This window comes from Plectropomus leopardus, chromosome 8, assembly GCF_008729295.1.
Source record: "Plectropomus leopardus isolate mb chromosome 8, YSFRI_Pleo_2.0, whole genome shotgun sequence".
Taxonomy (NCBI): Eukaryota; Metazoa; Chordata; class Actinopteri; order Perciformes; family Serranidae; genus Plectropomus; species Plectropomus leopardus.
The window spans coordinates 10,256,782-10,270,854 of record NC_056470.1 but is presented as its reverse complement, the minus strand read 5'-3'; the positions used below and the strand labels follow the sequence as shown (position 1 = coordinate 10,270,854).

The following is a 14,073-nucleotide window of genomic DNA, read 5'->3' as shown; positions in this document are numbered from 1 at the left end:
CCCAAAACACACCTGATGATTAACTAAGGGACTGAATACAAACCTTTTGCCCCTTGCACCTTATTTTTAGTCCAGATTATGCACATTTTAACAAAGTGGAGCTAGACTGGAATTGCCCTAAATGCGCTTTTGACCATACGCAAGAGATAGTTAAAATAAGGCCCTATGTTATTTTTGAGCGGATGATGTTTTACATATAATATAAAGAGTGTAAATGGAAGAAGGAAACAGAACTGAAGAAATTAAGATGATTTTTTTTTCACAACTTCCACTGTAGGCCTCGTTTACTTTCGGTATAAATCCTATATTAAATACAGTAATTTTTGTTACATACACAGATGAATTGCAAACATTGAAACAGACAATAGAATCATTAAGAGAACTTTCCAGAGACGTAAAATCCTTTCTCCAAGTATCATAAACGAGTGTGCTGTGTTTTGGCTTCAAAACTGTTGATCTTAACTCTAACTGGACATATTTCATCCTCTCACTGTTTCAACACACTGGCAGCTGCTTGTGTTTTTAATGCAATGCTATTTTTGGTCTTAACACAGACGAAAAGCAAGACAGTGACTTTTTCCAGTTGAAAAAAAAAAGCATCACATCCCTATTTCAAAACCCCTTTATATACTGGAAGATATATAAAAAAAAAAATTTAAAAATCGCTCTTGAAAAAGAAGCTCTCACTCTTTGATTCTGAGGGAGTGACACCAAATCCGACATGTTTTATCCCGCTGAAAGTTTCTGTGTTGTCAAAACTTTACTGTATCAACACTAGAAATGGAAAAAGCAGACCAACAATGCACATTACTGCTGTCTTTAGAGTGGTATTTTCCTCTCAGGAGACTCTGCTGATGTTGACAGAAACCACACAGCTGTTAATGCCATAATGTGAGTAAGGAGTCTCTGGTGTTACTGCAGTTTAATGTGAAGTTGAGGTCACCAGGAAAACATGGTCAGCCCGATCTGCTGATTACACACCAGGGCAGTCACTGCCAAGCTGCTGCAACATGTCTGGGAGGGATTGCATCAGTGTTTCAAAGTTGTCATTAGTTTTTCCACAAATACACAAGTTAAGCTCCAGATACACAGTTTGTAGGTCAGCACTTCTCGGTCTGCCTCTCTCTGAGGTTTTCAGTCTGAGGGCGTCTTTGTCCTCCCTTCTCTCACACTCTCTGCTTTCTAATCATTCCTCTCTGTCCTCCTCTGTCCCTCCCTTTCGTCCTCCTGTCTGTGGAGTGGGATCCCGTCTCACACCTTCCATTAAGTGACCGTGTCCTGCATTGGAAACTTGGCAGGAGACCAAAGCTTGTCATACTTTAATTCACTCTGTCTCAGTGTCTCCGAGTGTGTCTGGGTCACGCTCTGTCACCCACAAATCTTATCTCCTATCTGCTCTTCTTGTGTTATATACTATGGGGTCTTTCAGACTTCTGACATTTGACTGTAGTGCCCCCATCAGGCCAGTGAGTGTAAAAGAAGATGGATTTTTCTGTCTGTTGGACCAAAGTTTGAATTATGAATCATGAATTATGTTTCAGGTAGATGTATTTCCTGTTATGATGGGATGTTCAGGTGGATTCAGGAAGATTTTGTGGTAAAACTAGTCAAAAAATAACACACAGTAAAGTGGAACCAATATGCAGTGGCATGTACTAAGTAGGGCGGTGGTACCTTATGTTCTAATGTGTTCATTTGAACTGATTTTAGTTACTTGTGTTTAAAGGATTTTTAGCTTTTTATATCACTCTGTAGCTTTTCAGAAATATTCCTTATATTTAAATTCAAATTTTTGGTCAGAGTATGTATGTTTTAGCATGAAACTGCTATTTTCCTAAGCCCCTTTAATAATGTTTTCCTACGTGACCTGACATATGTTTCTGCAGTTTACCACATGAAAAGATCACAAAATAGCAAACAAACTAAACAATCAAGACAGCAGTAGGCCAGCAACTCCTGCGCGCTGTGAAGTAAAATTACTGTTTGTGTCAAAGGAGTCTGGCAGCTTTGAAGAGTATGATAAAACAGCTTCAGTTTCCGGTAGAAATGAGCAGTGAGATGGCAAGGTAAAGCAGCAAAATAATGGCAAACACTTCAAAAAAATGTTTTAGGTGTTGCGTTTTTTAGAGAGCTAAAATATGCTTTGCTGCTGCTCCCATCCACACCTTTGACAGAAACAGTATTTTGTCTCACAGAACACAGGAAGTTGCTGGTCTGCCGCTGCCTCTGATCAAAAGTTTGTTTGTGTTATTGTATGACTTTCAGGACTAAACTAACGTTGCATTTTACTGCTGTAATATGTTGTTTCGCTTCTTTGCCCTAATACTCCTGTCTACTTAGTAGACATGTCGACAGCCATCTACTGTTGGTAATAACTAACTGTGGATCTATTAACGAAATCACTACTTTATGCCAATGACCTAGTGGGAGTTTCCATTTGAAAAAGCAAAACAAAAAAACATGGGAAACTATACAGATGGGCCTGCCCTTTATATTTGCATTTGTTATCTGATGTGGCAGAAACTGGCTCATTTCAACCATTTTTTCTCATGATCTTTAGCATACTAATTAGCCATTACTCCAAATCTGTTTTAACTCGTATCCATTTCTTTTAGCTGACCAACCCATTACTTTAAATTTTTTCAATCTGACTGCTCATTGCTTTACACACTCTTATTATATGGTGTTAGATCTTGCTTAATATGTGAATTTTTTAAAATTATTATTAAATCATAATTTCCACTTTTTAAAATTAGTTGAGCTGCTCTACAAACATTTTACTTCCCCCTGGCAACTGCAGAAGTACCAGCTCGGGTACCCCTGTTTAGGAGTCACTGATGTAGTATGTATTTAGCTCTCTGTCAGTATATGATACACATGCCGGCAGCCTGGACTGCAGTTCAGTGCATTGCTGGTGAAAGTCCATCAGTGTATCTGCACAACTAAGCACATTATCTGTAGATGTCCTTTTCCCCTCTCTCTCTCTGTCTCTTTCCTCTGAGGGGAAATGGCTTCAGAGAGCGAGATCACCTCTCAAGTGTGAAACGCACTGACTCAGCATCACCATCCGCGCAAGTGCGCGCGCGCGCGTGTGTGTGTGTGTGTGTGTGTGTGTGTGTGTGTGTGTGTGTGTTTGCTTGCATGCTGTCTGCTACAGATAGATTATACTAGTCAGTCTCCACTTCCTCCTGCCAAAACAGCTCTAGAGGAAGTGGATGGCAATGAAAGGAATGTGTCTACAGTGGATGTCTTCAAGGGTGTGAAAAAAATGTAGAAATGCAAAATGCTGCAGGAAAAAAATTGCGCAGATGATGCAGGTCTTTAAAATGCAAATCAGCTGTGAAAAAGATAGTTCTGTGGTTTCCTTTTGACTAATGATTTCTTTGGTCCTCACAGTCAAAGTCATTCGTCGGTGAGTCCTCTGCAGACACAGTCGTCACTAATGGAACAGGATCTCCAAGGTAACAATAAAAAACATTATCTTACAGCCTAAAATCCATCCTTAGCATGATGTGGGAGAAATCAGAACATTTCTTAAATAAACTTTCAGTCTAGGAATGTTTTTTGATGCTTTTTATTTGCAAGATGTTGCAGCAGCAGAGCATAATTTAGCTTCTCTTTCCTCATCAACGCCCTCTTCCTCTTTCAATGATAGAACCAAATCCACATCCGAGCTGGACAGCCCAGCAGTCAACGGAGCAGCCAATCAGGAGGAAAGGATCCAGTGTGCAGTCCCAGGGCTGGGTCACCTCACCAGGAAGAATTGGACCAACCTAACTAATGAGGTGAATAAGTTCTGATTTTATACATTAAGCATTTATCATTTTTTAATTATTATTAAATAGCATTTATTCATCATTCAGCATTTTTTTCATATATATTTATACTTTTATTTGATTTTATAATATTAGCTGATTGATTTGTATAACAATCATCAAAAAATTCTGTTACAAGGTAGATTAAACAGAGTTTAAAAAATGAAATTTTAAAGAGTTTTAAAAAATGAAATGAGAGTTTAAAAAATGAACTCTTTCAAACAGAGTTTAAAAAATGAAATTACAGTTTGTCCTTGATCCTGCTACATCTTTGGAGTTGACAGATGAGTTAATTAAAATCAGCAGCTATTGTGTAGATACCATCCGGTTGCTAGGGCATGTTGCTGCTCTCCTTACCTCTCCACAGACTGAGGACAGCATAGTAAAAATGTAGACTCATAATAATCTTATCTCAGATTCCACAGGTTGGGGACACCTGTAAAACCTGGGACGGCCCCAGTGGCTCCTGCAGCAGCTCAGTGGCTTCAGAGCTGGATTTGGATTCAGTCCAGAGGAGCTACACAGCTCCAGACCGCACCGGCATCCGGATCTACTACAGCCCTCCTGCTGCACGACGCATGGAGCAACAAAGAAGAAGCCAGGAGGCCAAAGAGCAACAGCAGGCCCAGAATGGGAGCTCGTCCCTGGGACTGAGTGGCTCAGACGTGGGCGTGGCTGCAGTGGAAACCGTTGAGGTTCAGCAGCAACAACCTGCATCCTCCTTTTCTTCCTCGTACGAGCAGTGGCTGAGCTCGCTGTCCACGCAGCACAGGGAGCTGCTGGAGAGCAGAAGCGGCTGTATCACTGGTTCCATCCCCAGTGTCACTAACAACGGTGTTGGTAGTTCGGTTGATGGGATGTCGTCCTCGTCAGCTTTCCACGGCCTGGAGATCGGGGAGATTTCAGCCAACTTAAGTGATGACATGAAGGAAATGACCAACTGTGTCCGCCAGGCCATACGCTCTTCCTCTTTAGAGAGAAAATCCACCAAGGAACCTGGGAATCAGGTAGTTCTTGTTTTTTGATTGTTTTTTTTGTTTTTTTTAAATGAATGTCTCATAGCCCAACTATTGGCCTTTATGTTGATTTTCATGCACAAAAGAGGCACTTGTTCTGTTGAACATAAAGCTTCAAATATATTTTGTCCATGGGACTTCATATAACTTTAACAGGCGTGCGATGAAGGCCTATGGCCAAAAGATTATGCTGTATTTTCTGCTCATAAGGACAAATCAAAATTTGAAGATGTATTTTGATTATACCACAGTAAAATGATGTCATGAATATCCAATATACATGGTAAGATATAATAATAATTACTTTTTTATTATGATTCTCTATCATATCAAGTAATTGTGGTCTTTTGTTTATCATACAAGACGTGTTTATTGTTGTTAGTTAATTTGGACCTAATACAAAGCAACATTTTTCTTGTGTGAAAATTTCATAAAACAAGCTGATTTGCACTGTAAATGGGTTGAAATGATGTGACTTGATTTGCAGATGTTACGAAATTAAACGTTCAGGACTCACAAAGAGACAAATATAACATGTTAAGATAAATATTTTTACAGTATATTAATATACTCTCTTCAGTAGTTGTTCCAAATACTCTTCATCGTGTTTTCTCCAACACTCTAAACATTCTCCATCACTTCTTTCGTCTTTACCCAGACGGTGGGCATGTCCACCAGGTCCACACAGACTGCTCTGCAGTATGTCAGCATCGGGCTGCAAACCGACCACCTTCCCAGCAGCAGGGGGACGGGGTTACACTCCAAAGCTTGGTCCCCTCGCCCCTCGTCAGCAACCACGTCTTCTCTGGCATCAGCCAGAACCCGGCAGATATCAACATCCCTGGATAAAGTTCACAGCCGCATCGAGAGGCCGTGCTGTTCACCCAAGTATGGATCCCCGAAACTACAACGTCGAGTGTCTTCTGGTAATTTCTTTGTTCTCTGAGCCTTTTTTTTTTTTTTTTTTCAAAACATCACGTGTCATGGTGCCTTTAGTCTGGAGAATATTTTTAAGCCAATTCATGATGGCTATCTGTAATTGTTAACACAGCTCCATTGATGTGCTTCATGATATGAACAGTTTTGTTTGGGAGAACGAGATATCTAACTGTTGTGCTTTTAGGCTCCACCTCCAGACTGGACGGTAGTTCCTCCTCCAGGGACCGGAGCCTGTGGAGCCTCCAGCAAAGATCCATCAGTGGAGGAGGAGGCTCAGCTTGGGCCCGCTCCACCACCACCAGGGACAGCCCTGTCCTGAGCGGCCTCACCGACGGCCTCTCCAGCCTCTTCAGCGTGGTGGAACACTCTGGAAGCACGGAGTCGCTCTGGAGGGGTGATGGAGGTCAGAGACTGTATGGAAAATAAAACGCTGTCATGGAAAACACTTTGACATATCACAGAATAAAATGAGGCCTGAATTCTTTAGTTTCAGGTTTGTGATATTATTCACACTGGCTCAACGGGACACTTGAATAAAATGGAGACTGTTATATACACCTGTCGTTTTCCTGCAAAATACGAAATGCCTGCCATAAGAAAGGCCAATCTATTGCCAGTGATGTTTGCTGGCAGTTAATGTTTACTCTTCAAATTTGATCATTTAATAGCCAAATTTATTGCCAATTCGTACTTGGAAAAAAACAATCAATGATCTGCTGTAAACTATAAAATCAAATCACTCCTCTTCAAGTGTTTATTATCAAAATTTAAGTCTTAAAGAGAAGATCTCACATGCATCAAAATGTACTGATTATACTAACATCTCTACTGTTACGTCCCCTTTTAGGAAAAGGGACGATAACATGACAACCAAGGAAAACGTATCAGAGTAGAGATGGAAATGACAGTAATTTAATTGTGACGATTCACACAACAAACAACAAACAACATGTGAGAGAGGATGGGACATAAGTAAAAATTTCCGATCTTGCTTTGGCACCCACATATTTCAATCCTGTTGAAAGCCATTGACCTCACAGTATAAACATGCCTCCAGAATTTAATTAGTCCTGTAAACTACAACTTATGGAAATAATTCTAATACCTGTCTTGGGTTCCTGTTTGCAATTAGGGGCCAGCCAGGGTGCCAGTCCTGCACGTCAGCCTCCTGCTGCAGGGAAACCCTCTGGTGCTGCAGCGTGTGGCTCTGACCCCGGCTCTCAGCGGTACGGGGGCCTGGTCCAGGAGTTCATCAGGAATGTCTGCAGCAGCCGTGCACAGGGAGGAGTCACCCTGCCTGGGGAGAGAGCGCAAAGAGACTCCCATGGCAGCCTCGGGGGTCTGGGTGTCTTGGGCAGTTTTGGCGGTGTGGATGAGCCGAAGCCAGAGTGCGTATCAGCTGCGGTTGGAGGCCTGGGAGCTCTGGCTGGAAGCAATGACAATGTGACCAGGATCGTCAATAAGAGATTTATGAGACAGACAGCTGGGGAGGAGATGGTCAGTATCATGGGAGGAGGGAAAGAAACAACGACCAACCCAGGAGCTGCAGGATCTGGAACAGAGGTGTGCTTTTACTTTAAACTTAAAAAAAATTACCATACCAGTGGTTTTGCTTGTTTTAGCCCATTTACATTAAATAACATGTACTGAGGTCACAGACTTTAATCTGGGATTGTAACTATTTCAGTGTGTTCTTTGTAATGCTTTCAAAAGTGAGTTATACAGTTTAGATTTTTAATGTCTTTCCAACTGTTCTGATTCGATTCAGATGCTGTTAGTTTCCATGAAATGGAATAGACTGTCCATTGCATTATCAGTCCAGTTTAAATTTGGATCAATTTTAAAAGTGTGCACTGCCTTACCTGTAACAGTAATTTGACATCAACAAAGATTTCTGCAGAACTGGTGTTCACTGCAGAGGATTACACAGAATGAGCAAAGACCTGACAAACCACATAGATAGTTTTAGTTTTGGTAGTCAGTAAGCAGCAGAGGTGGGACAAAGTCGTTGTTTTGCAAGTCACATGCAAGTCTAAACTCAAGTTTAAACATTGAGTTTTTAGTCCCAAATAAGTCATAATGCGCTCTTCAAATGTATTACAATTTTAACAACAGAGTAGTAATGTTAGCTAAGCATTGGCACTCATTGTTTAGTAATCAGTAACACACCATTGGTTTTTCATGTCTCTCTCCTTCAACTGGATTGGATGTTCTCAGATTTTATTCAAACGAAGTTGATCTGCAGAATAAAGTGTTGACTTGTTGTGAATGCATAGCATTCAAGTTAGCTGGTTCAGGAAATGAAAGGTTAATAATTCATTGATGGCACACCTTTAAAATAACATACCTTTAATTCTTTGGGTTTGAGTAGCCAGTGTTTTGTTGTTGTGTCAAGTCGAGTCCAAAGACATCAAATTTGTGTATTTAGCTCAAGTCAAGCGACTGGAGTCCACACCTCTGGTAAAGAACACATACTGTCGTCAGTGACTCACTGAATAAATACACAGACAACACACAGGAGGCAGGTAGACTATGATTACAGTCACCATCACAGGAAACTGTTTTCCTGTACCAATACATAGTTGACTACTAATTATACGTATAATATACTGCAATATACAGCATATTTCATTATTTTGCTGTTTGCTTGCTGCTTTCAGCTAGTTGGGGTTCAGCATAAGCGTAAATCTTTTTCATAATACAGTCAAATATCACAATGTGCATCCTCAGCTTAAGCAAGTTTCAAACATCTGCTAAAAGTTTTTCGCCTTATGGAATTGAGTGGAAATCAATGGCTGCCTGGGATGGTAGGAAAACTATGCATATGTTTTTTAAAATGATCCACAAAAAAAATTGTTTTGAGAAACTAAATCTTGCACTAGTATGGTCTTTTTTTAAACTCTATCAAAAATATGAAAAAAATCATAACTGCTTGTATGGTAAAGACATCTTTCCATTTCCCAGGATGCACCCTGTGACTGTGCTGCCCAGTCCTCCTGCCTCACCCGACCATCAAGAGCAGCAACCCGCCATTCGCCCGGCCAGTGCAAGCACCGCCCACAAGAGCCCCCGGTGGCAACCGAGGAGAAGGGGGACACCTGCAATGAGTGACGACACATTTACTGCCACATTCAGAGACACGCGACACACACAAGCAATACTGATTCTTCACAAACACTGAACACCACTGCCATGAAAACACACTTTCTCACACTTCTCCCATGAGCAAATGTACAAACACACCTACAACCTGCCACACAGGTGCACTGCCAAATATAACACACACCATTAGCACACTGCACAGACTGCCCCACAAACCCACTGCCACACACACAAACACATTCATAAATACACACACACACACCTGGGCAATATTCAGCTTATTTTGGACTGTACCATTCTGATGCCAAGGACAGGTAGGACTGAAACTCAGCAACAGATCCAACCATCACAAAAACTACCAGCAGTACAGAAAACGCAATCTGACACACTAAACAACAACAACTCATTGAACTGAAAAGTCTAACAAGTCAAACCATGATGTCAGGACTGGATCTACTAAACCTCTCCTCCCCCTCAATTTACAGAATAACAGGTACTACAAATGTCCACTTTTGGACTGAGAATCCACCTTGATGATGTTACCTTGCCACCATGCTGTTGGACCAGCAGCCATGTTGGATTTGCAGATGAACAAGGAGAAAGAACGGACGTCCTCCCAGTTTGAATTCACATATAAAAGTGCATGTGTTACTTTGTGAGCTACAGTATAAACCTGGAGAGGAGACATCCGTCACAGCTGGAAGGATCTTCCAAATTGTGATAGAAACTCTGAAACCATCAGTCTCAGAAGAGTAATCTGGCGGAAAGCTCAGATGATTTATTCCTGAACCTCATCATAAACATGTTGTGCTGGGAAATGCAATTACGCCTTTTTGATTGATTAGCACAAAAACATTCCAGCGAGAGTCACCAACATGGATCTGAAATTGTCCACTTTTTTTGATGACACACCTGCGTCAGCTGCAGACTAGCATTCAATGTTTCTCCTTATACAGTCGATCTCAAAAGGAAAAACTCAAGGACCATTGGACTACAAATCCCACTTTGACCAGATTTAGATTCCACTAATGGATGTTTGGAGGTTACAACTCCATAAATGAGACCATTCAACTGATTCGAGTGGACCTCCTATCATCGTTGCTTAGTAGCAAACCTAAACAACAAAAAAAAGCCCCTGTCCACTGTGTTCCCAGGACTTAAGCCACAAATACGGGGACATTTTGTGGCATTGTAGCCATGACTCAAAAAACTACTACAAACATGTTGCCCTCCGAAGTCTGATTGAAAAAAAAAAAAAAAATACTGTTTTGGTTTCAACCTGTCAAAACAGGCAGAAAGTGCCTGTTCCTTTCATATTTTTTAGATATTCCTTCACAGATGTCAAGCTTCATTTCTAATCCTTTGATGAAGTTGGTTACGCGGATTGATTTCCGATCGGTTAACCTAAAACCCCATCTGCAAATTTCAGTTGGCATTGAACAGAGATGCACTGATATCACTTTTTTTAAGTGCTTATTTTACCAGTTGCTCAGAGTGCCTCAACAACTAGTTTGGGGTCATGCTACAGAAGCCCAAACCAAGACATAGAGAAAAAGTATGATAATTAAGTTGGTTTACACTGAATTTTGTGTCACGTGACTTTGTAAATCTGATTTTCATGATTAAATGTTTTCCTAACAGTAATGAAATTTACCTGATATCCATCAGCTTTATCAGTGCATCCCTACTCTCTATGCATCATGGGATTAGATATGATGTGTGTCCTAACTCAAAATCTACCATCGTCCAGAAACGCTCAGTATTTCGAAACCATGTCCAAGGAGAATTCAGTCAATGCATTCCTTTTATTAGGGAGTCTTTCCAAAATGTGTTGTGTTTGTAATGTGTGTTTAACCATTTCATTCTCAGCGTTCTGGTGTACCAGTGTAGGTTTAAGGCAGAGGATAGTTAAAAATACAACCTCTACGCTCCTCTCACGCGCGCAACTGTCCTCATGTCATAGTACCACACGGATGGCATAGCTACTGTACGAAATCTATCAGCATTTTGAAAATGTAGCATTATAAGGTAATCTTGGCAAACAGCAAGCTAAGAGCTGTGACAGGTCCATCTGCAGTCAGAGTAGTTACGCACTGACAGCTTTTACTTTTTAAGAAATACATTCTTTTTTTTAACTTATTTAATGTAATATTTTCAGATGAAAGATGTATATTCCTTTCTACCTACATGGCCCTCAGATCCAACAATATAAACTGTCTTTAAGTAGAATGTCTGCACGCTTGAGAGACATATTTGAGAAAGAAGTAAATGGTTGTAAAAAAAAATGATAGATGGGAACTCACCCAAATGGTCTTATGGGTGAACTGAAAATACAAAATAATGTAAACTAAAAACAATCATAGATGAAAGGGATTTCACTCTATTTCGTTCTCCTGTCCCTTTGTTTGCCATGCTCTTCTCTTTTTAATCAATCAACAGATATTCAAAGTGCCTGTCAGTTTACCTATTAGTCAGCTCACACCAAAACTGGACTCCATATATAAAACACACCAACAAGCCCAGCAGGCCTTTTTTTAAAAAAAAAAAATGGGTAAAAATTGTTTTTACGCACATAATTGTGATCAGGCTGTATTAAAGCTACAATAAAGTACTGTACCACAGTGGAGGGACGACAGGATGGTTTACAGGTATAGGAGGATATATTAACTTTTTTTATACCAAGGGTTATTTTATCTCTGGAAAGTAAATTATTTTTGTTTCATTTATTTTATATGGATGTTTTTTGCTGATATATTAGCCTGTTTCTATTCTTTCTATTTAGTTATCATGGTGCTACTTAGTGTAAAGTCTGCTGTGAGCTGACCATCCATTTCGATATGTCTCTGTTTGTGTATGAGCTGCAGAGTGTTTCTCCATCTCTGCGCACCGCTTCATGAGTCAGCAGTTTAAAACAGGGCATTACAGTAACAGTGTACGTATTTAAATGACACAGTGAAGAAAACCCACAGTCTAAATGCTGCTTGTTTGTCTCCGCTCCAGCCCTCACTGCTGGTAGAAAACCAACCGTCTGAAACCAGTCACCGCTTCAAAAGCGACTTGCCACAGGAAAAGACTGATTTTTTAACCACAATTATACAACAGGTAGTTTTAGCTAAGCAGTCTGACGAAATCATAGAACTTCATGAAAATCCTTCCAAGTGTCCTGAAAAGCAGAGCTAATAACGTTGGGTAAACATTCATTCCTCTCTACATTCCTTCATTTTACCTTAGAAAGCTTTGTAGTTAATTCAGAAAATTAAACACACATCTGGTGTAGCTGTTGAAGAGAATGACTTTGATGATAAGACATCATGTGTTGACAACATGAATGACAACAGAAAGGGCAGACATGGCAGAAACACAGTAAGACATAGCTCACTAACAAGCTGACTGGTTCACTGAGCAAAACTGCTACAGTCTGTAAGAACTAGCTTTTCCTTACTTGGAAAAATAAATCACTTTTTGGAAATACTCCGGCTCTGAAAACTTTGTAGCCCCTTCCTTTGCAGCTATTTCAGATTCATGGCAATTAAAAAAACAACCAAATTTCAGTTTAGAATTTGTGCAGCATAATACATTGTTTGCTTAGCCCTTTATGTTTTGGTTGTGTTTCCACCAATTTCATATTTGATAAACATTTGGCTAAATAAACTGCTTCTGTTTGTGCTAGCTTTGTTAGCTTAGCTGTTTGCATGTGTAGCTGCCATTTTAAAACAAAGGTTTTAAGTGAAGAAACCTATTCCTAGTCACGGCTGCTCCACATCCAGAGTCCACACTTCAGAAAAGCACGATAAATTTCAGCATACCAACAAAAATCTGTACGGTTAGCCAGACAAACACTTAATTGCAGACGTCCATGTGTCTTCCAACCAAGAGCTTACAGGAATTTACTGGTAATGATACATTTCCCACTTTTGACAAAATCAAGCCACTAATCTAGCATCTTGCATAAATTACAGTATATACTGCAACGAACATGTTATGTCCACTCAAAATACTTAAGACACATTAGTGGTGTAAGAGAGAAATCAATGACAACTGAATACATTTTTCCCTTCAATGTGGACAGTAACCTGGGGGTCCTCATTATGGCTGCAGAATCATTGCCAACAATCTCTGTGTACCTTAAAAAAGAGCTTGAGAAGTTGATACACAGAACAGAGTGTAGCCGCGGTCCAATAATGACTCAGTCGTCCCACAGTCTCTTCTACCACACATCCAGATGAGTAACCTAAAACCACAAAGAAACCTATAACATACCCTAATATTAGGTCTGGCACCATTTCTGCTTGTTGGATACACTACAAAACTACAGAATATGTCATAGTAAGCCATTAATCCATCGCGTTTGAAATTGTCTGACATTCAAACAAATGCCAATAACAGGTCTGAACGTGTAAATAGAAGCACAAATCTGACACGATCTACTTCTCACAAACACAAAAAAAGATTCCTTGGCATGTTTTACTAAATCAGTTCTGTCATTTTGTCATTCATGATTTCAGTACAAATATTCAAGCATTGATTTTAATGCAGATCTTTTTAAAAGTCCCCAATGGTACCCAGCTCAATGTTCAACTGTGAGAAGGTTTCCCAGATTCTGCTCTACCTCTTACACTTTTTACACCGTTACTATACTCTGAGACGCGTCATTAAATAACACATAACATACTGATCTTCTGAACAGATGCCTGTGTACCAGGTGCTGCCCTATTGTCATTTAGTCTCACTATCAATGAGAAGGTCGCTTTGTGCCTTTCCTCTACAAAGATGTCTTGGTTTATTTTTCTGCAAATATTTGGCTCCAACTGAGTACAAACTGCATGATTTTTAATTACATCTGAAGTTAAGATTACATGTCTTAATTTGTTGTCTTGAAGATGTAGACTCATTTGTGCTTACATTAATCTCCGATGGTTGTGCTGCTACATAAATTATGTCAGACAATACGTGTTGCAGGCCACTGAGGGATTGGGGTGTCAGGAGTTCAGTATGCCTTAGAAATGAGTTGTTTCACTTTTACGTGACCAGACCTCCAAACGGTTGAAAATTCGGACCAAGGTTACATTTTGGTTAAATGTTTTAGCCAACCTCGAGTCTTAGGTTCTCTGCTGATTTTGCAGAGTTGAGCATAGGCCTGTATTTTGTGATGTACTAGATGATGCCAGCACGTGTTGAGGCTGTGGATAAATTGCCACTGT

General features: G+C 40.1%; 1 protein-coding gene across 1 annotated transcript in view; it reads left to right on the top strand.

Annotated features, from left to right (window-relative positions):
• Positions 1–12,341, top strand: part of LOC121947510 (protein SOGA1-like) — a 119,560-nt gene extending 107,219 nt beyond the window's left edge. The window contains 7 exon segments of the mRNA XM_042492592.1: positions 3,397–3,461; positions 3,656–3,785; positions 4,232–4,822; positions 5,490–5,757; positions 5,955–6,173; positions 6,903–7,333; positions 8,735–12,341. Of these exon segments, the coding sequence (XP_042348526.1) occupies positions 3,397–3,461; positions 3,656–3,785; positions 4,232–4,822; positions 5,490–5,757; positions 5,955–6,173; positions 6,903–7,333; positions 8,735–8,881 (1,851 nt within the window). The 3' untranslated portion in view covers positions 8,882–12,341.
• The last annotated feature ends 1,732 nt before the right edge of the window (positions 12,342–14,073 follow it).